Source organism: Podarcis melisellensis, assembly GCF_964234715.1.
Source record: "Podarcis melisellensis genome assembly, chromosome: 9".
NCBI lineage: Eukaryota > Metazoa > Chordata > Lepidosauria > Squamata > Lacertidae > Podarcis > Podarcis melisellensis.
The window spans coordinates 18,476,928-18,500,259 of NC_138541.1; the positions used below are offsets into that span (position 1 = coordinate 18,476,928).

General features: G+C 42.1%; 1 protein-coding gene across 3 annotated transcripts in view; it reads left to right on the forward strand.

The window, feature by feature from the left end:
* The window catches only part of BMPR1B (bone morphogenetic protein receptor type 1B), a 215,194-nt gene that overhangs the window by 126,119 nt on the left and 65,743 nt on the right, over positions 1-23,332 (forward strand). For all 3 annotated transcript variants that reach the window (XM_081925070.1, XM_081925071.1, XM_081925072.1), the window contains one exon: positions 10,060-10,275. In XM_081925070.1, coding sequence (XP_081781196.1) covers positions 10,203-10,275 — 73 coding nt within the window. In that variant the 5' untranslated portion in view covers positions 10,060-10,202. The remainder of the gene's footprint in view (positions 1-10,059; positions 10,276-23,332) is intronic.

The following is a 23,332-nucleotide window of genomic DNA, read 5'->3' on the forward strand; positions in this document are numbered from 1 at the left end:
GAGGCAGTGCTCCAGAAACCTGCTGAAGAGCAGGAAACTACAAGGAGGAAGCAGCTGGAGAGAATAACTCATGGTTTTAGTTGTCTCTATACTAATTCACAGAGTATGGGAAACTACCAAGACAAATTTGAGCTCTTAATACAGGATGGCAAGTATGTCCTAATAGGCATTACTGAAACCCAGTGCGATGAGACTCATGACTGGTACATAGAAACTGAAGGAATAGACACAACAGGAAGGGACGAGTATTTATAAAGGATGTGTTCATTTGTGAAGAGATCCATGACCTGGAGCTTGGAAGGGATAAAAGTAAAGGTCAAAGCTTATTAGAAATAGAAGCAAAGTGATTAAAATTTTGGATATAGGCTAACATGATTTGGGGCAAATCCACACCATGCATTTAAAGCACACATTGATCTCATATTTAAAGCACACAACTTCCCCCCAAAATAAACCTGGGAGTTGTAGTTGTCCCCTTACAGAGCTGCAATTCTCAATATTTTTTAACAAACCACAGTTCCCAGGATTATTTGGTGAAAGCCATATGCTTTAAATGTATGGTGTGGATGTGCCCTTAATTCCCAACTCACTCAGTCTGGCTTTACCCCTTAGGGTTGTTGTTAGGATAAAATGGATTAACTCCCCCCAAATGCACCCTGAACAATTTGGAGGAAAGGTGGGGTGGAAATTGTGAAGAAATAAAGAAAATAATATAAATATAAGCAAGTCTTGCAAAATGCTTAAAGCAAACAAGAAGAACAAATATTGACAATTACCGGCAGTGTTTTCTTTGAAATATTGTTGCATTCTTGAAATGTATATGGCTAGGTATTCTGCAGTCATTGCTGTAAATATTTACGTTGGAATTAAGTTCCACTGGGTTCAATTTTGCTTACTCCTGAGTAAGTGAGCATAGGTTTCCCGCCTCTCTATTTTGTGATGTACCCCGAAATTCTCCCTCAATTACACACCAATTTCTTATAAAAAGATAGGCATTTAAAATAATGTTATGTTGTAGGTTCATGGGAAATTTGCTTATATTTATTAAAGAGAACGGTTGGAGGAAGAAGAAAAACACACACACACAGACACACAACGCATTTCTGCCAATTTGTTTGTTCACTTTCCCCATGCTAAATTTCTTTAAGACATTGTTGCTAATAGCAACTGCAGGGAATTTGTTGAAAACCACACTTTTTCGGGGGGAAGACAATGGGCCCCAAGTCTACTGTGGCACAGCTTTAAACTTTATTAAGTCTGCCTTGGACTCTCCTTTCCTCTCGTCAGTTAAATGGAAGAAAAGTTTGGCAGCCTCCCTGCTGTGAGCTTGATTGATGCACAGAACATCTGAGGGACTTTTGTTTCCCTGGCTTGCACTCCATGAGTGCATAATGTGTGAATACTCAAATAAGGTCAGCCCTTATCACATGTAATCTAGGCCTGAAAGCAGATCAACAGTGACAGTCATACCCCATAAGCGAGAACACAAATCATCCTCTGCAGGCTTTGGAAAAGTTATGGGATTTTCTCCCCTCGCCTTGGAAGGTTGAGGGCGGCGGGCGAGACCCAGCATCGTTCTGAAAAGCAAGGGAATACGTGCTTGGAATATAATGCTGCTCATTCAAGGGGGCGGTGGGGGTGATTGGATTGGATTGTTTATTTGTAACAAAGTGTTAGTCTTTTCACTGGGAGTTTGAAGCAAGTTTTCCGCTACTGGTTGCTACTGGCCTGTGATGTGGAATGTTGAGAGCTGGGAATGGACTGGGGAGGGGGAAAATTCTCTGGCTTCAGGGAAAAAAAAAGACTGTATCAAAGCGTTTTGATAATGATTGGGAAACTGTGCCGAATGGTTTTAGCCCACATCTACAAAGCAGAAGACTTGTGGGATTTGGGACCTGATTTAAAACCGACACCATGACGCTTCACATATACAGTGGTACCTCGGGTTAAGTACTTAATTCGTTCCGGAGATCCGTTCTTAACCTGAAACTGTTCTTAACCTGAAGCACCACTTTAGCTAATGGGGCCTCCTGCTGCCACCGCACCGCCGGAGCACAATTTCTGTTCTCATCCTGAAGCAAAGTTCTTAACCTGAGGTACTATTTCTGGGTTAGCGGAGTCTGTAACTTGAAGCGTATGTAACCTGAAGAGTATGTAACCTGAGGTACCACTGTAAAATGGTCCCTTGGCAACCCACATGCAACATTAGCACATCAGTACGCGCTTGCTCCAGTTCACTGATTCCTGACATGTGCTAAGGCCATGTGTTCAGACAGGATATGTTATGAGAAATGAGATGCTAGACACATGAAATGCCACAAAAGCAAGCAATTTCCTGCATGCTTGTGCACACGGAGCATCCCATTTAAATTGATTCTTTCTTTTCAAGTGTATGCGCACAGGATGAGGAAATGAAAGTGACTATGAAGTAGGCTAGCTTTCTTCGTTGAGAATTTACACCTTTCTGCTAGGAACAAGCAGCTGGCCAACAAACCAGAACATAACGCATATCGCACAATCAGCCTTCTTCTGCTGAGGATATCATTTGTGATAACATTGACACAGAACAACTGGCCTTGTAGTGACTGAGCATTTATGAACACTGCAAATATACGGAGTGAATTGTATATTGTAAAAAATTAATAGTAATTCTAGTATGTGTAGAGGAACTTTTGGCATACAGTCATTTCTCAGTGACTTCTTTTCTGAACAATTTATGATTTTTCTTTTAAAACAACTGAAGCATATGCATTTTTGTACCAAACGTTTACTAAAGATAACATTTTTTTTTTTAAAAAAAGGAGAAGCATGACTGTTAATCTTTCCCAATTTAGTATCATAGTTGGTTTGGGCTTGAAGAGGGAGCAAGGCAGGATTTCTTGTTGCAATTAATGTGTGGCTGTTGGTTTTGTTCCTTTACCTAATGCATTCAGTGGCTTTCTAAAGCACATAATAAGATGATCAGCATAAAAAAAATAAAGAGCTAGAGTTACATGGCTGATAAGATTAACAAGCATGGAAACAATGATGTCATTTTCCAAACCATGGAAACAAGCGAGATTCCCCTTTTTATATTTATATTACCTTGGATTTTTTTTTTATTCAAGGACCCCCCCCCCCCCGGACAGGATTTAATAGTAACTGTGCTAACCTTATACAGTGGGAAAATGTAATATGGATTAAATGACTTATCAAATGCAAAACTCCGAAAGCCTTGACGTCTACTTACAAAACTGGCATAATCATAGTAGTTACACGCTTTATTTATTTTGAATCACACTGTTGTTGCCACATATAGGACCCTTGATACTTACTTAGTATCAGCGAATACAGTCTGACTTCTTAATTGCACCAGTAATATGAAAGCAGGAATAAAACTGAGTAAAACCTGAGCCTCCCAGTAGAATTCCCTTAGCATTATACAGCTCAGCAGCCTCTGTTCTCTTACCAAGGAGATAAGGATGCTTGCTGGTCTCGCGTCAGAACTATCAGCACATGTCCCTTCTTATTTCAGGGTTGGATTCAGACGTAACATGATTTTTTTTGTCATGGGCTGCTGATTCAGTGGCATCTCTTATACGTTACTGGATTCTTAAAGTCAGAAGCTTACTGGTGTAAGAAATGGCTGCTGCCCAAATGAAGTATCACAGAATAGTAGAAGAGTAGAATTAGAAGGGATCCCGAGGGTCTTTTAGTCCAGCCCTATGCAATGCAGGAATCCTGCCCACAGCCATCCCTGGGTGTGTTCGAACCACCAACCTCCAAGTTAGCAGCCAGACTTCTTAAACTTTAGCTGTGCTTTCACATTGGAAGTAGAGGGAAAGGCTGTGTAGAACGTTACTGTTTACTCTGGTTTCAGCATGCTCCCACTGCTGGTTTTTTGTATCCATGTACACATGGCATTACCCACAATGGAGCAGAGCTATCCTGACGTTTCTTAAGAAATACTTCTGTTTGATGTGTTTTCCCTCAATACAAAAGTTTAAGCCAAAGTCACTTTGCAGTTAGTCTGAGCTGTGCACTTTTGAGATAGCCATTGTGCATACAGTGGTACCTTGGGTTATGAACGTAATTCGTTCCGGAGGTCCATTCTTAACCTGAAACCGTTCTTAACCTGAGGTACCACTTTAGCTAATGGGGCCTCCTGCTGCCGCCGTGCCGCCAGCACAACTTCTGTTCTCATCCTGAATTAAAGTTCTTAACCTGAGGTACTACTTCTGGGTTAGCAGAGTTTGTAACCCGAAGTGTTTGTAACCCGAAGCGTTTGTAACCCGAGGTACCACTGTATGCAGATGACAGCTTCAGTTGTAGGTGTGGGAAAACCAAAGAGACAATGCCCATGCCCACCCCCTCTCTGGTATGTACAACAATGTGCAAATGTGACTTGAAATAAAGTGGGCAGGGGCAACAACCTCCATTTTAAGCTGCTAATGTGCATATAGTCTTGTTAGGTTATGGGCTCGGTCTAGATAGAAGCACAAGCAGTCCTCATGAGTATATTGGCCCTTTCCTTCTCTAAAGTGGCGTGACAGTGATGGATAAACCACACTTTTGCAAGCACTGCATATGCTGACAAGTAAGTTCTGTTAGGAAACTCGCAAAGTGGCGTTGAAACAAAGCAGACACGTTCACGATACATTAGGAACTGTAATAGAATCAGTTTTGTGACATGAAAAATGTTGTGAGATGAGCCACAAATAGGTTCCTGGGCTAGTTAGTACAAACATGTACAAATGACACCTGTTCAGAAAGAAAGGAGAGAGATGGGAAATGGCTGTCTCTCTGTGTGTTTCGTTTGTTCTCTTTACCTTTTAGGATCAATATTTATCTTCGCTTTCAGTTTTGCATGATATGTACATAGGCCTGATTCGTAGCATTATTCTTGTAATATGGTTGATGTTGAAACTTCACCATATGATACTCAGACTAATCTGTGCATGTTTTGATCATGGTGGCTGCATGGTTACTTCTCTCATTGATGTCCCATCCTCAAAGTTCCAGTTACAGATAGGTAGACGTGTTGGTCTGCCATAGTCAAAACAAAAAATATTCCTTCCAGTAGCACCTTAAAGACCAACTAAGTTAGTTCTTGGTATGAGCTTTCGTGTGCATGCACACTTCTTCAGATATCTGAAGAAGTGTGCATGCACACGAAAGCTCATACCAAGAACCATCCTCAGAGGGCAGTGAGGTGTTGGTGTAGAATGGGGTAGTCAATGAGCTCCCAGTGTCATTGGACTACAGCTCCCATCATCCCTGGCCTTTGTCCATACTGGCTGGGGCTGATGGGAGTTGAGGTCCGTCAACATCTGGCTATGCCCACTTAAATCTGTACCGTCACTGGAAATTGCACTTTAACATGTAAATGTTTTCTAGAGATTTTAATTAATTAAACTAGGAGCCTGGTACCTGGCATTGCTTGGAATTCCAAACAACAACAACAACATCATCAGTGCAGTTTTAAAATCAGTGGTTAAAAACTGTGTTGTTTTGAAATGTTTAGAAACGGCAGCCACTGTTATCCAAACATAGATAGAAACCTACTCTTTGAACTGAGGAACCATCACACAACATTTGGTTGTGATATCTTAAGAAATGTCCAGATGCATAGCAAGCAAACAACCTTGCAAATTATGTAATGAATTTTATTCGGGGGTTTTCAGCCCAGTATCTTCCCAGCCACATGTTTATTGTAAAGCGCATAAGCAGCACGTGAGGGCAGTTGCCATCCCTAGCTGTTATTCCAGAAGCATGCTGCCTTTGATCTTGGAGAATCTGTCTAAGCCTCCATCCCTATTAGTCATGGTGGGGAAAGCCTCTCCCCCACCCAAGTATGTCACTACTTCACAATGTAGTGCTGTTCCAGGTCCAAACCTCTTAGCCTGTGGTTGGTGAGGAGAGAACTTAACCACAAGTCCTAGTTCAGAGGCCACACTCCTAGTTCAGAGGCCACACTAAGTCAAACCTTGGTTTTGCTCATGCAGTGCATTTAGCAGAAAGGGCAAGGGAGGAACTAAGTGAGTACAAACTGCTCTCTGGGAGATCCAATATGCATTCAGGCTGCATTCACATGACAGTTTATTTGATTTTCATGACTCTTATGTTCCACATTATATTTGAGCTTTTGCACAACATAAAAGCTACTTCTGGAACAACAGTGCAGGTTTACTGCTTTTTTTTGTATTATTTGCTTCCAGAAAACATCCACCTGTAAATAATACAGAAATATTCCACTATAGTTCTGGAATTGGCTTTTTACATCCTGTGAAAACTCAAATACAATGTTGGGGAAACGTAGTGAAAACAGAACAAACTGTGATGTGAATGCAGCCGCAGTGTCACTAAGTTCATAATATTGTGCGAACCAAGCCATTGTCTCCTTTTGATTTTGATTTTACATAAGTTTTTAATGTATGTTTACATGTGTTTCAATACTTTGGGCCCACATGCATACGAGTAATCTCCATTTAATCCTCTAGATTTACTTCTGAGTGGGCATGGTTAGGGGTACAGTTAGTGTTGGAATTCTATTCCAATTCCTTTGGGATTCTTGGATGGAAAGGCGGTCTACAAACGACTCCATCAAACAAATAATGAAGACAGCAGCATCTTCAGCTTTTATTTTATGTTGTTATTTACAATGTTAATCCCTGCTTCGACCAGACTTTGGTGCATGAAACCCTGTAGGAGCCAGCCTGGGTGTGGAGATGGCTTTTTATGCCAAATCCTCTGTGTCTGCTTATTCTTCACTTTTTTCAGGAAGGGGTTCCTCCTCAGATAGTTTTTGAGTCCCTTCACTGAATACCACCATGCTCCTTCCTTCCTCTGTTCCTATTTCCCTGCCCAGGAATGGGACACACATTCCTGTTGCCCTATGTTTTTACCTTCCACAGTCTAGGAGGAAATGGCAAGTATCGAACTCCTAACGCCTCTGTTCCTCCTGCTTCTTCACACTGCCCTCTAGTTCACTTCATGTTTCAGTTCTTGCCATCCTTGTGGCCACCACTGTCCTGTTAGAATTCCTGCTCCGTGATTGCAGTAATAGGATTTTTGTCTTTCACATGATGGTGTATATTTTGACTCCACAGAGTGGGAAGTGACTGAGGCAGGATGTTTGTGTTACTGGGTTCCGTGAAGTGGGACTTTTGTCCTTTGTTTTTTCTCTTTGCTGTCTGATGCTAGAGAGAGAGGGAGCCATGTTGCAGTGCTCCGTGTGTGTTTATATGTAAATAAAGTAGATTAGCCAAAATGCTGAATTGCTGAGGTCTGTTACGCAACCGTGCAAACTCTGCGGATCCCTAAGTGTGCCGGTGTCGGTTGGCATCGGTCGCTGTGATGTTGGGCAGAAGAAAGCTTTTGAAGCTCCCGAACGAACAACCAGGAGGGAGAGAACATGCCAGTCAGGCATATGTCTCTGCCAGGGTCCTACTCGAGTGTAGGCTGAACTCCTGACATGTCCTACCCACCAAACAGAATCTTCTCTGCACATACTGCCTTTTTCTTGCAGTATTATAAGGACAACAGTATTGTTTGGGCCAGATGTTCGGTTGTTATTTTCAGAAATGGGAATTCTTTCAATTAAGATCAGAGCCTTAGAGAATCTACTTTTAAGAAAGAAACAAAATGAAAGGGTGTCCTGCTGATTTTGGAACATAAGAAACTGCTTTGTACTCAGTCACACCATTGGTTTGTCTAGGTCAGTATTGCTGACACTGACTGGCAGCAGCTCTCCGGGTTCCGGGCTGGAGGCTTAACAAGCCCTAACTGGAGACACCAGGGTTTGAACTTGGGATCTTTTGCATACAAAGCTAATGTTTTACTACTGAATTATGACCCATTTTTAAAATTGCAATAATGTGATGTTGTGATTTTTTTATAAAAAAAACTTTGTATAAAGTATATATTGTAAGAAATGGTGAAATATTGGTTTGTGCAATATATTCAGTTATATTGCATATACGTATATTTTTAATGACCCCTCCACTGTTGGTATACTGGTACGCTTATATTTTTTGATTCAGTGTGCACTATCCTTTTCATCTAGTTTAACTTCTAAATTCATCATGAAAGACTGAGTCTTGTGTCAAAATAATATGTTTTGTGGTTGTTGAAGAGCATAGGTGTATTTTACAGTACTTGCACAACCTTTCTTTGATCAGATCAAAATAACCTAGATGTCATCCACAGAAAATGGTTTGTGGCTGCTCAGTAAATATATAACATTAAACTACAAACAACATGTACTGCTATATTTTGATATCGGGGTTATGGCTAATCTGCCATTGTGGGTGCCCAAAAGCAAGTGGATATGCTATCTTGCAAAAACATCAGGAACCCAGGCTTACAAAGTGGAGCCAGGTTTGGCCCCAGACATTCTAGTAACTAGCAGTGCCATCTTCTCCATATCTTTTCAGGAGTAAGTCCCAGTGAGTTTTTAACAGGGCTTGGCCCTGTGGTCTCAACCACTGAGCCTAGGGCTTGCTGATCAGAAGGTCGGTGGTTCAAATCCCCACGATAGGGTGAGCTCCCGTTGCTCAGTCCCTGTTGCTGCCCATCTAGCAGTTTGAAAGCACATCAAAGTGCAAGTAGATAAATAGGTACCACTCTGGCGGGAAGGTAAACAGCATTTCCGTGCTCTGCTCTGGTTCGCCAGAAGTGGCTTAGTCATGCTGGCCACATGACCCAGAAGCTGTACGCCGGCTCCCTCGGCCAATAAAGCGAGATGAGCGCCGCAACCCCAGAGTTGGCCACGACTGGACCTAATGGTCAGTGGTCCCTTTACCTTTACCCACAGGTAAGAGGGCATAGGACTGTTGTCTAATAGTGATGCACCCAAACTTCAGAATCAAACTTCTCAAGTCCAAAATTTCTAGAGTAGTTGTTCCCTTCCACCTCCAGATTTCTGGAGTTTGAGCTTAGCTCATAATAAGCCGAGCCTCTACCTCCCCAGGAGCAGCCTCCAGCCACCTCACTGCCGAAACTTGCCTTACAGCAAGGATGCAAGGCGCTAGGCATTCATTAGGCCCTGCAACGACAAAAGCTATGTGCGATGTGATTTCCCAGTGGTTCTGGATCCTTAGCAAAGGAACCCTTGAATGGGACAATTCCTAGGAATCCTTAGCATGCATTCTTGGCACCAGGAGCCAAGGAAATTATAGACTCTTGGTGCTTTGGGTTCTTATGAAAGGACACTTCTGGGGCACCAGCGTTCCATGCAGAGAGTTAAGGAGAAGAGCAGGGAGCCTTGCAGAAGCGATGGAGAGCATTCAGAGCCCCAGATCTTGTGTTTCCAGTGGCGTCTCCAAAAGTGTGATGGAGCTTTGATGGAGCTGTGCTTAAAATAGTAATTGGGCTTGATCAAAAATGAGCCGAAATTAGTCTGTGTTTAGGAAAGCCCAGTTTGAGTAATATCACCCATCACTATAGAAACAACGAAAACATATTTCTGATGATTAATCACCCTTTAAAACCTGCAGATTGATGTGCCCACTTCCTTCTGCCTCACCGTATGACTGGTGCCGAGTGGAATACACAGTGATCTAAAGCTCGGTTTACTTAAAATGCCACTTTTTAAAAACTTTTTTTTTTTGCCTTGCTTCCTCAGGAATAGGCTGAAATGAGAAGCCAAAAAAACAACTTTTAAAAACCCCATAATTTGAAGCTGCGCAACTTTCTGTTGATCAGTGCAAAGCATGGTTAACAAGCTAATTCGAACTGAAGAAATCACAGTTGTACTTTTGTTTTCATAATAACGCCTGGCAGTTTGGTACTTTCTTTGTATTCCTCAAGGATCTCCTGGCTTTGTTTTGTGCACATGAGTGTAAAAGAGAAGAGAGGAGCTGAAATCTCTCTGTCTCTATCTCTCTGGCTGCAGCTTCTAAGTTTACACACATTCCCAGTGTGGGCAGCAATCAGTCCATGCTCCTGTCTCAGGAATCCAGTCCGGCTTGAGAGCCTTGCTGCCCTTTTGTTGTCCTCCCCACGAGGGTGATCAGTTGAGGACTATGTGGTGACAGAACCAGTTTGTAACAGGCTTGTCTTTCACCTTCTCCTCTCCAGGCTTTGCTGGCAAGACTCATGTGAGGATCTGAGAGAGGCGGGAGTGCAAAAGGGTTGCAAAGTGAAATAAGAAAAGGAAAGAAACGGGAGATTTAAACCACAAGCAAATCACTGCTGCTGCTGCCGCTGCTGCTGCTACTGCAATGAACTGGCTAGAAGAACCAAACTGGAGGTTTCACGTTTCCCTCCTCATGCTGCTCTCGATGCACACCAGGGGTAAGGAGATAAAATGTTGTGCAATGTACTTCTGACAGGGTGCTGATGAACTGAAGATAGCCTCTAACTGCTCTGTTGCTATTGTGAAATGGAAAGCTTAGGGGAGAGTAGCTTGGAGTTTGCAAGCCACCGGTGCTTTGTGCAAAATAAAAAAAGTTCAGCAGTGCATGGGAATTGAAAGCTGATGTGTGTTAAACTTGCAACCCTCTACTTTACTGCATTTTTCTTCGCCTTCCCTGCATTTTTTCACGTTGCCATTTGCTTTTGAGTAGGGTGATAGCATTCTGAAGTTTATAGAAGCAGCAAAACGCCGTTAAGGTCGTTTTGGTATCAGTAGCAACTGATGTTTGCTCTTACACTGTTGATACAGTTCTTTGAAATTACTTCAGTGATGTGTTGGAGTAAAATTATGCAAAAAAGGAAAAAAAATCTAAGCGGGAATTTAGAGATTTATGCCTTTTTATTTTTTAAAAATATTACTTTTTAAAAAGGAAGCTGAGTTGAATGCAAATGATTGGGAAACATGAGTCAGCATAATAACTTTTAGCTTGTTTAAAAGGACTGAAAAGGTTCTCATTTTAAAAAGGGGAAAGTGAAGAGTGAAGTTAATGAATGAACTGCACAGGAAACAAGTATCTGGGAAGTTTTAAAAGAATGTATAAATCAACATTCGCCAAAGGCAGATTTTGAACTGAATACAAACTGGTATAAATAAATGTGTTTAGTTAACGGTTTAGTTATAAGGATGATGTATCTTTAGAACTGTGAAGATGCTCTGACAGAAGCCAGAACTTAGGACCATTCTAGTTGTTATTTAATTAATTCATGAATCACCTTTTGCATTTGTTTCAAGGCATGTTACAAACATACCATAAACAGCTAAAAATTCTTTTAAAAAGTACAAATGTAACTAAAAATAGGGTTTTTTTCTGTATTGTTTTTAAACCTAATGCAGATATATTTTCATGTGGCTGGAAAAGTTTTGTAAACGAAATTGTCTTCAGTTGTTTCTGGAAAGTACATCTAGTGGTTTGCTTGTTGTATGTCAGCAGGGATGCTGCTCCACAAAACGGGCCACTACACTGAAGGCCCTGCTCTGAGTTCTTGCATCTGATATTTTAGGGACTTTAAGGAGAAATTCTCCTGCACAACACAGTGATCTACTGGCAATATAAGGAATAAGCTGTTCTCTCAAGTAACCTTGTCCTGAGCTGTATTGGATCTTACATGTTAGTACCAAAATCTTGAACTTTCCCTGGTAGCAGACTGGAAACAAGTGCAAATCCAGAAAATATCGTGTTGTACCTTGATAGTAGTTTGCCCCCCCCAACAACCTAGCCACTGTGTTCTGCACTTGCTGCTGCTGCCCAACCAACCTCAAGAGTAGCCCCACATAGAGTGTATGGCAGTAATCCAACCTTGATGTTACTAATGCATGGGCAAGTGTGGTCAAGCTGTCACGATTCAAAAACAGTCTGAGCCACCTTACCAGTCAGTGCTTCTTTTCTTAAAAAAATGTTTAGGGATACTCTCATTTTCCTACTCATATTAAAATACTGCCCCTCAATGAGGCCAAACTTAGATTCACAAAATGTTTAGGGGTATGCGTACCCCTGCGTCCACCCAGAAAAAAAGCACTGTTACCAGCCATAGCTGGTCAAATGCACCCTTAGCTACTGAGGAGACCTACGCCCCCAGTAACAGGGCTAGATCTATTATTTATTTACTTATTGCACTTATTAGATTTATTATCTTAAAACTAATAGAAAACCAAAACAGAAGAAAAACCTGAACACATGCATGGATATAAAACGGATCAAGGTGCACCCACAAACTACACACTACATTCAGGGAGACTGGGACCCCATTTACTGACTTCTCATCCGGGGAATCCCCCACCTCTGACTTGGCAGGATTTTGACCCAGTTGTTAGCCCTCAAAGTCCACCACTGCATCTGGACACCAGGGCCTGCTTGACCATTCCTGATTCAGATGCTATCGAGAAAAAACGTTGGGTTTCATCAGTGCCCTGATGACGCTTCATTCCATATCTCCCACTGACCACTCCTGGTGATTTCATATAGATAGATGTTAAATAGCACAGGATACAATAGAGTGTTCTTTGGCACCAAACAGCTCAAGAGTCATGGGGCTGAGGAACACTAATCTAATGCTACCTTCTTCAGCTGTCCCTGGAGATGAAACCAGAACCACTGGAGAACCACCAGGCAAGAGTGTTCAAGGAGGAAGTGGCCTGTAGGAGGTGGGTGGCCTGAAGGCTGCATTTGGCCCTTGGGACTGTAGTTCCAAACCCTGGCCATAAAGTATAAGAACTGGAAGGGGCAGTCCTTTGATACAAATAAATTAATGTATGATTGTTTGTTTGTTTTTTTTTAAAAAAATAATTTTCAAAGATGTATCGTTTTTTCCTCTCATAGGCTAGAGAACAAATTGGTAGGCTTCTGTATGTTTGTTTGTTAGTGTGCAAATGATTCCCAGCTCTACCTCTCCTTCAAATCAGATCCAGTGAGGTCGGTGAAGGTGGTTGGCAGATGGATGGTGGTTAACAGATTGAAGTTGAAACAGAAGTACTGTTTTGGGGAGACGGGCAGGTGGGTGTGGAGGACTCCCTGTTCCTGAACAGGGTAACTGTGCCCCTGAAAGACCAGCTGTGCAGCCTGGGAGTCATTTTGGACTCACAGCTGTCCATGGAGGCACAGGTCCATTCTGTGTCCTGGGCAGCTGTCTAGCAGTTCCATCTGGTACGCAGGCTGAGACCCTACCTGTCCACAGACTGTCTCACCAGAATAGTTCATGCCCTGGTTATCTCCTGCTTGGACTGCTTCAATGCGCTCTATGTGGGGCCACCTTTGAGGGTGACTTGGAAACTACAACAAATCCAGAATTCTGCAGCTAGACTGGTGACTGGGAGTGGCTGCCGGAACTACATAACACTGGTCCTAAAAGATCTTCACTGGTTCCCAGTACATTTCCAGGCACAATTCAGAGTGTTGGTGCTGACCTTTAAAGGCCTAAATGGCCTTGACTGAGTATACCTGAAGCAGTGTCTCCACCCCCATCGCTCAGCCCGGACACTGAGGTCCAGCTCCGAGGGCCTTCTGACGTTTCCCTCACTGCAAGTAGTGAAGTTACAGGGGACCAGGCATAGGGTCTTCTCAGTAGTGGTGCCCTCCCTGTGGAACACCCTCTCTTCAGATGTCAAGGAGATAAAAAATGACACAAGACATCTGAAGGCAGCCCTGGAATGGGAGGTTTTTAATACTTGATGTTTTATGTTTTTAGATATGCTGTAAGCTGTCCAGAGTGGCTGGGAAAACCCAGCCAGTTGGGCAGGGTATTAAAAAAAATTCTTATTAAACTGTGATTGTGAATTAAAGGGGTAATATGTAGCTAAGTTGTACTCTGAGTAGATCCATTAAATTTAATGAACAAAAGTTAGGTTCATCAGTTAAAATGAGTCCACTCTTAATAAAACTTAGTTGAATACCACTCACGGTTTATAGGATTTTGTGTTTCCTGTGTCACTCCTATAAGATGCATGAGTGTACCCAAATTCACCTGTTCTGTCACTGTATCTTTGCTGGTGTGTGTTTTGGTGGCAGAAGTGTTCATGGCAATCTGTTGGTGTTTCATGGCTTCCATCAAATCCTATTGCCAGCAGATACTGAATATAAGAATATGCTCCAAATCTACTTCATGGGTTTCTAGAATTTTGGAAATATGTTTACTGTTGTGCTGGAGTCATTTGTGGCTGGCTATCTTTCCTGCTGTTCTGTAAGATGTGGTGCTAGTTTGAGAGACATTAATTTTCCATCATTCTTTGTTCCACTCCTTTTAACATCCCAGAGCATTTTCTGGGAATGAAGCTCCATTGCAAAAACTTGTTTCCAAGTAAGCATACTGCTGCAGATCGCATTCTGTGTGAAAATCCGATTGTACAAGCACAGGTGCTCGTTTTTTATCTCGGAGGACCCATTAGAAAGAAAACGTTCCAATATTACTGAGGAAGTTGAAGGAGCGGCTTTGGAAAAATTAAAGAAGCCTTAAACAGATTTTGAATATATAGATTATATTCCATTGCCAGATGCTGGGCAGCTCCTCCCACATTAAAACACAGATTCTTAATGGTTTGGCTGACCCTCAAGGGAAACAGATCTGTCCTAAGATATGAACATCTGTAAGGGCGTGGAAAGATTTATGCAGGAAACCTGCAGTGGACAGCAGAAAGGCAAACACTGACAATCTCTCTACCCAACGAAATGGAATTTTGTTGTCTTATTAGGCCTATTCCAAATGGGAAACATGAGAATAAGTAAAATAAATATGAAGGAATACAAAGTCAAATTAGGAGAACTAATTCAGTTTAACATGTGATATGTTATCAATTTTCATGTAACAATATTCGTCCGTTCACATACACAGTCATCCTCCTTGCTTTTTCCTTTTCTGATGGCTTCTCTCAAAGAATCCTGGAAATTGTAGTTTACTATGGGGCAGGGAGCTTTCAGGAGACTGTATTATCACAGAGCTACAATTCCCATAGTAGTTTAACAATCACTCCTTCTTCTTCCCAGGGAACTCTGGGAATTGTACTTCTGTGAGGGGAATGGGGGTGGGTGTCTGTAAGCAATTCCCAGCACTTTTAAAATCAACCGTTCTTAAGGTTTTTGGGGAGAAGCCATGACAAATTAAAGTGGTATGATACTACTTCATATGTATAGTGCAGATGGGGCCAGACTATGGATTATGACTGTGATTATGTGAACATGCTGGCTCCTGGGCGGGGTGGGGGGAAGCTTGCACCTGCTTTGGTCCTCCCTGGTCCTTTAAGCAAAGCGTGGTGGGGCAGCTATGCTGAAGTTTGTCTGAGCTCAAGATTATGGTTTAGATCAGGCTTCCTCAACCTCGGCCCTCCAGCTGTTTTTGGCCTACAACTCCCATGATCCCTAGCTAGCAGGACCAGTGGTCAGGGATGATGGGAACTGTAGGCTCAAAACTTCTGGAGGGCTGAGGTTGAGGAAGCCTGGTTTAGATCATGGGTAGGCAAACTAAGGCCTGGGGGCTGGATCTGGCCCAATCGCCTCCTAAATCTGGCCCGCAGACGGTCCAGGAATCAGCGTGTTTTTACGTGAGTAGAATGTGTCCTTTTAGGAGGCCCCATTAGCTAAAGTGGTGCTTCAGGTTAAGAACAGTTTCAGGTTAAGAACGGACCTCCGGAACGAATTAAATATTTAACCCGAGGTACCACTGTAATTAAAATTATATATAGCATATTAAAATTATATCATATGATTTATTGTAGTGATATAAATCAGAGTTTTGACCTGTGAAGAACAAATTTCATTTTAACAAGGATACAGCTAAAATGACTTATGGATGCTGCAGACCACTATAATTCATATCAGTCACCAAAACCCCCCCAATAACATCTCCTTTGGTATTACTTAACAAAAGAATAGTGCCACAGCATTATTATAACACCATTATGTTTGGCATAGGTTAGGCAAAAATGTTCTGTGAGTTCTTGCCTCAGCTATTTTTTTTCTAGGATTGTTTGAGGGTGTCAAGAAATGTGGCTAGATATTATGCAATAGGACCTGTGTTGGCAGGGTATTGCTCTTTGTAGTAGAAATTTCACAGGGTTGGAAGCCACAAGGAATGTACTGTAGGCAAAATGGGGCCATTAAGATGCAACACAGAAGTATTTTTTTCCAGCATGTTCAGGGTAGCCCCAAGGTTAGCAAAAATACAGGAAACTCTTTTTTAAAACAACAACAACAAAACAGTGAGACAAAATGTCTAAAAACAGCCCAGTGGGAACTTAACAGGCTTGTTAGCCATGGTATGCAGAGTGACAGCTGGAAAGAAGAAAACCTAGAGAACACAGAGAAAAGAGTAGAATGATTGGTTTATGGATAATGGGTGAGATCAGTGTGTCCAACATAATTCCACCACTTTGTAACATGTGGACTGGCTGTATATTTCTATGCAACTGTCCATAAGAGGGTGTGTACATGAATGTTCTGTATGAGGAACAGACAATGTGTCACAGTCTTCTGTCATGTTCTTCAATAATACTTTTCCAGAATAAAATGATATTGGGCACCATATGGAAAAAACGTAGTGGAAGTTGCAGTAGTTAAGGACAGTTGCCACCTGTCTGCCTCAGGAGACAATGGAGTGTGCCTCCAGAGGTGACTCACAGTGTGTGAAGTGACCTCTGTGGAGCGCAAGCCCTGGGCAGTGTGTCTGGAGGTCCTGGGCTGCCCAGACAACAAGACCTCCCTCTGGGCCTTGCTGATGTTGCTCAGAGGAAAACAGAGCAATACATTTGGTGTTGCCTTAACTGCAGGAGTTTCCGGAAAAAGGAATACAAGACTCCATCCAATCATCATAGGGACTTCAGTCCAGATTTGTGTAGAGTTTACTCCTTAGCCTTCCCCTCCCCGAAGATGTCCTGCAAGGCAGCGGAGATTTAGTTTTCCTTTTCCTAGATGGGCTACCTTCCCAGGTGGACAAGCCCCATCTGCCCCTCACTTCCCTCTGCATCATGTGTAGGTACAGTTGTTAACACAGAGTCATGACTGTGACCTGGTTCTCATGTCACAGTAAGCCAAACTATGGTTTATGAGGACCGTGTGGATGTGTGGGCTTCAAAAGAACAGTTACTTTGTTCTTCCCAGGTCTTTTTCACTCCAAGGTGGTTTCTTCTTGATTACAGTTCATGATGACTGAGGAGAGTGCTTAACCACAAGTCAAAGTTTGGAAAATATGCTAAGTGTGGAGTAAATGAGACCAGGGAAGAGGAAAGCAACTGTGTCTTCCTCTCCAAGAGCCTGCACACACATGTGGTCCCAGTAAGCCATAATTTGGCTTCCTGTGACATGTGAACCAGGGGTGTGGGTGTGTTTATATTTAATACTGTGATAGCTGCAGTGGTGTCCCTCTGAAAAAAAGAGGATTGTAGGTACTTGAGGACTGTTGCCCCAAGGTTTTGTAGTACATCCATTCCTTGGCATTCCTGTTAAATTTTCTGCTAAAAATTTCAGTAAACACAACTTGTGCTCAGTATTACAGATGCTTGAAATTTTATCTCATCTGTGATTTTTCCCAAGGGAGAAATGACACAAACTTGGCATCCTTTTTCCTCCCTCCCTCCCTCCCTCCCTCCCTCCCTCCCTCCCTCCCTCCCTCCCTCCCATTTACGTTGTGGAAAAGGTATAATATTCCAAGTCATCTTCCAAACTAGTAATAATGCATTTTTCCGTTTCGGCCATAAGATGAAGCTGTCTATATTTATTAACGATTATATTTATTATTTATAAAGCAACTAACGTTAAGTAGGCACTGTACAAAAAAATAAATAAAAATAAAAATCAGGCTAACAAGTCCCTGGCTCTAAATCTGCAATCTAATAATCCCAAATTGCTGCATTTTAACTGCTCAGCAAAATTTGACAAGTTTATTACGTGTACATATTTATTTAATTGGTTAGTATGGATTGTATTAAGTGACTGCGTCAAAGTGATACATTTTAATCTGTGCGTTTTATTGGACACATGTCTCTAGCTAAGTTATTTGGAATGTCTTTAAAAAAAGAAAAAGTTGCCGTCCAAAAAAGTTGAATAAATATGTTGCTTTCTGTAATGTTGATGTGTCTCTAGAAATGAATGTGAGTTACACTTGAAGCCTGCCTAAGTACTTCTCTTTAGAGGGAGAAAACAGCTATCACTGTGATAACTCATTCCTGTATTTGGCAGTTATTGAATGCCCCGTGGGGGGAAATGCTTAGAAGATTAAAGCTGCAATATGTTTTGCATATCTCCACTCATGGAGACGCTTCTCAAAAGAGGAGCCTTAGTGCCAGCACAACACAAGAAAATCAGTAGCATGAAAGACCTTCTAAGAGTGCTGCTGTGGTTAAAGCCCTACCTACTCTTTATATTTCCTTAAATTTAATTCCTAGCAGTTTTTGCTTTGTTACCCCATTATTTTCTGCAATAGGCTGCATTCTGAGATGCTGTATTGTTGGGAAAGAAATTTACCCTTGTAGTTTCATTGGTGGGTATAGTTTATGGCACTAATCAGGATTAGTACCAGTGACTCTAGCTTCTGGAATGTACAGGGACTAAAGTCTTAGCTGGTTACATGAAACAAAAGCAACTTAAAGACATGTGTGAAGATCTCCAATTTAATCAGACCTGTCTCAGTGTGGGGAAAAGTGGGTGGCGTTGGGGTTTTGTTTTGTTTTGTTCAGAAAGAAAGAACCCCCCCCCAAAAAAAAATTCTTTCTCTTAAGCTTAAAGCAATCCTTGCAGATTTAATTTTCATCAATATTTCACCTCTTTCTTCTGCTTGATTTAGCCCATGAAAGCACTGTTGAGATACCTGATATTTTGCCTAGCCAGATGCGTTTCATTTTCAAAAAGGGTACCCCAAGCAAGAGCCTGTTTCTTTCCAGAAGCTGCTTGTTATTTTGGTGGTTTTGGAACAGTTCTTCTGTGAATACAGCTGGCAGTGGCTGATGACTTGACTAGCAAAAATTGGATTCCACCTTCTTTGCATGGCCTGTAGGAGTGACAGATGGATTTATTAGCTTTATATATCCTCCCATGGAACTCCAGATGGCATGCATAGTGTTCTTCTGGGCAGTATCCCCACCAGGCACCCGCCAGCCCCCAGGAGTGATGTGTGAAGGAAGGTGGAGTTGCAGTGGCATCCCCCCAGTGGCAATAGCACTGCCAGTCACTGGGATGGCTAGGAAAGATGGTGGGGGGAGTCAAGGGAGATCCATGTTGTTGCTGGTTGTCCCGCAAATATGTACTCACTGCATGGCCACCACCTGTGCAGGTGTCGCCAGCCTCACCACCATCTCATGCCCATCTTGGCTGCCTATGGGAGGAGGATGTTGCTGCAGCTTAGCTTAGCTTATCACTGCTGCCAGGCCCAGGCAGCATGCTTCACATTAACAAGGGACACACCCACACAGTTTTCTGCTTGTCCCTTGCTTTCTAAGCACAGATCCAAGAAGTTTTGCTTTGCCCTGCTGCTTTCCCCCAGAACACCCACTCTTTAGTGCTAAGTCAGGACAAACGGCAATCTGCTGGAAAACCTGATAGCCGTTTGTTCCGATTCTGTGCTGAACTGTGGGAAAGCAGTTGTGCAGACGGAAGTAAGAAGGAGCCCAAGGTGTCTGCCTCACCACCTGCCTTCAGCCATTGCCCAGCTCTTTTAAGCATTCGTTCTTGAGTAGCTGCTTCAACTCTCTTAGTCATGGAATTGCTCAACAAGAAGACGCTCTTTCGTTTAATCTGCACAGCCTCTGCATCCCTGATAGATAGCTTTGTCCTTGTTACAGACTGCATTAGAGACTGCCTCAAACAGCTTTCAGAAACTAGGACCATGCATATATGGGGAGGGGGGGAGTTTTTTCTGGGGGGTGGTGGTGGTGGTAAGCAGGTTGTCCAAAATCACAACCATTCAGGGTTTCAAATGGTTTTAAACACAATTTTAGAAGGATTTTCCCCCCTCCAAAGAATAGTGTATAAAACAACTTAAATGCACATCTCCCCATCTAGAATGTAAAACCGAAACAAGTTGCTTTATTTCGCTTTGTTAGCAGAGCCTACTTCTGCCTAATCAGATATTATTTAGGTTAAACTCTAACATTACAGTATTGATTCATCGTTTTCAATGTTTTATTAATGCATTCTCCTCTTCCCTCTTGTGCTCATTGGTAATTTGATGTGCGGAGCTCCCACAATCGCCAGTTTAGGTTTCTGATGAGCACTGTCATCTCCCCCTCTCTGCCCCCACAATAAAATATGTTTGTGAATACTGTTTTGAGAAGCAAATTACTGCCACGGTGCTTGCAAAATGATCTCCAGTTACTATACTTTTACTTCTAATGGAAGTGTGCACCTTAGCCATGTGTTTGGGTGAATGTGCACTCTGGATTTGTGGCTGAGCTTTTAAAGTCCTGTGTTCGATTCTTAAAAGGGTTTTTAAGGAGCTAATTAAAGATGTGGTACAAATGGGACAGCGGTTTGTCTTTACAAGGCTATTAGTGAAAACAACAAGATTTGCCTTTCACTTCTGGCATGTCAGCCTTCAAGATTTACGTGTGTGTGTGTGTGTGTGTGTGTGTGTGTGTGTGTTAAAAACTGTCACTGTGGTTTCAGATGTATTGTCACCAGTGGTGACCTTGTTAAACTAACGACAAAGGAGAAGGGGGGGAATCCTTTTACCGTAGTCTCCTTAATTAATAAATGTCCTTGCACAGTACAGCTGCTTTCACCCAGCTGTGTTCTGTTTGGCACTGCTTTTTTAAGGTTTTGTAGTCCTTAAGGTGGCTGCAAACATGGATAAGTCTGATTTGTATCTAACTGTTTAGCATCTTGAGGATTCCAGATGCCTTACTTATAAAAGGGTTTATTTTTTTACCCATCGTGACTTCGTAACTGTGGAGAAATGTTTGAAGATGGCGAGCGTACCTCCTTAAATAAATCTTAGAAATCATCACAGTTTTTGTTGACCATACTACCTCCACTGTTAGAGACAACCTGCTTCTGAGTGCCCATTTCGGAACCATAGGTTGCAAGAGCACTGTTACACTTGGGTCCTACTTGTGAACTTTGCATAAGGCATCTGGGCTCCCACTGTGGGAACAGGATGATGGGCTAGATGGGTCTTTGGCCTGATGCAGTAGGATTCTTCTTATGTTCTTACCATTGGCCAAGGAACCAAGTGCTATGTTTTGAGGCATCTGAGTGCAATATTTCACTCCAGGATTGTACTCAAAGACAGAATGAGGGCAGGCTCCTGGCTGGTGCATTCCCCTCAACTCAGGGAAAAGTGAGTAAATGAAACGAGAAAAGGCTGGATTTATTCAGGGACAGACTATGTCAGCAAAAGACCCAAATTTGTGGTTGAACTATTGCCTGAACACGTATTTCCCTGTGGTTAGTATTGCCCAGCCTTGGCTTTTGCTGCCCATCTAGATCTAACTTCTCTATCCTTCCCTACCGTCAAGCTCCCAACTCTTGCTAAGAAAGAAAGAAAGAGAAAGAAAGAAGTTGCAATTCCTTCTAAAAACTTGGAACATTGAAGCAATGTTCAATTTATCAATTTATAATCAACAAGAAGTTGAACACAAACAGTTGTGATTTACATAGTTAACTTTGCTGCCTTGAGTTTTGCATTCAAAGAAATGTGGGATCTAAATGTACTAAAATAAAAATAAAGTAGTTGTGATCACAGTTTATTTTTTAAAGTTAGAAATAGTATTATCAAGGTAGCTTGTAGTATGTAAAAGATTTGCACTTTTTTCAGGGGCTTAAAAATAATTATTCCTACAAGATAGTGTTAATCCCTCTTGGCCCTGCAAAGCAACAGCCTGTTAGTTGGATGCATTTTCCACAAAAGTGCAGTGTTTACTCCTGTTGTATAAGAGCTGCTGACTCTGATATATACTGCAGAAGTGGAAAGGTTTTTCCCCTCCTTCTTCTGTGAAAGAAAATGAATAGTAAGGAAGTAGGGATTAAAATCTCCTTATCTGCACGGGGCTGTTAATCTTGTAAAATAAGGAAAAGCCTCCCTGCTTGCCATCTCCTGTTTTTCTCCCCTTGTTCCCTTTTCACTATTTCTGTGGGAGTAATTCGAGGTTAAGCAAAACATGGACTCTTCCTGTCAGCAGCTTGGGATGGAGTAGAGAATGTGGATTAAAACACATAAACAAAGCTGAAGCTTTTCCCTCAGAACTGCCTCTACAAACGATTTCCAAAACCATCAGCATCACAATGCTAAGTTTAGACTGGTTGTTTCAAATATCTTTATGTCCCCTTCCAAAGAATAAAGCTGGATGTGGTGTCCTCTTTGAGAATAGTCTCAAAAGATGTCCAGGAGGGCTATGCACTTTAGGATTATTGTCACTGAAACTTTTTAGGCACATACCACAGTGAAATTCAAGGCATTTCAGCAATGCTCAAAATGCACTGTGCTTGTTTCTGTAGTGCTCACATCCCACACATAAAAAAAGCAGTTTTCATTTCTCCAGGCAGAAATTGAATAGCCACTCTTCCACTGCTAAGGTGGAACTTATAGGGTCTACTTATATACAGCAGTTCTCTAGTGCTATATGTGTCCATCTAATGGGATGGTGTTGAAATGCAGGGTTGTGTCTGTTAAGTTGTGGGTGAACATATCAGACGACACAGCGATTCTTCAAACAGCTCTTGTTTATTCACAGGCCGGAACAGAACTGAACTGAAGGGTTCAGCCAGCCTGCTTATATAGAGCTCCACTAGAATGCAACAGTAACCACTTTCTGTAACGATCCAATCACTGAATGTCACTTTCAATCCTTTATTTGCATATGTGGACCTGAGTGAAAACTATCTACAGTATCCCCCTGCTGGCCCAGGGTGAGAACTTCAGTACATAACAGTGTCTTAATGTTATTTGACATCTTAGCATTCTCTCTCCCTCTCCTAAGAAGCTACTTACTCTGGAGCATGTTGTGGTTCCTTCCCCGTAATTCTGTGGGATTTATTTGGGTGATGTGTTAAATCATGGAATAGGAACTTTTTTTCATGGCCAATGCTTAGCTTGATGTCCAAACACAGGCACTGTAAAGGCACTGTCCAACTGTGTCCCCGTCCCCCCCCCCCAAAAAAGTTCTCTTAAACAATTTCTAGAGTAAGGGCTCTGTTTTGGGGGAAAACATCATGCTGGTTTTTGGGGGGTGGGGATAAGATGCAAAAAGACGCAGCCCAAGCCTGGAACCCCCAACTTGGGAGTGTGCCATTTTGGGGGATAAGGCTTAATTCTTGCAAATTTCTTCAGTGAGTGGTCTTAAAAATCTGTTTTTGGGTGTGAGGAATTCAAATCTGCTGTTATATTTGTGACTGGGCAACATTTAGCCTGGTAAGTCTACATTTGATGCAGAAGCACATAAGCAGCTTACGTAAAGTCAAATAATTTTAATTTTACCTTCTGAAAATGTCTGGCAATGCTAAATAATAACAGAGAGTGAAAA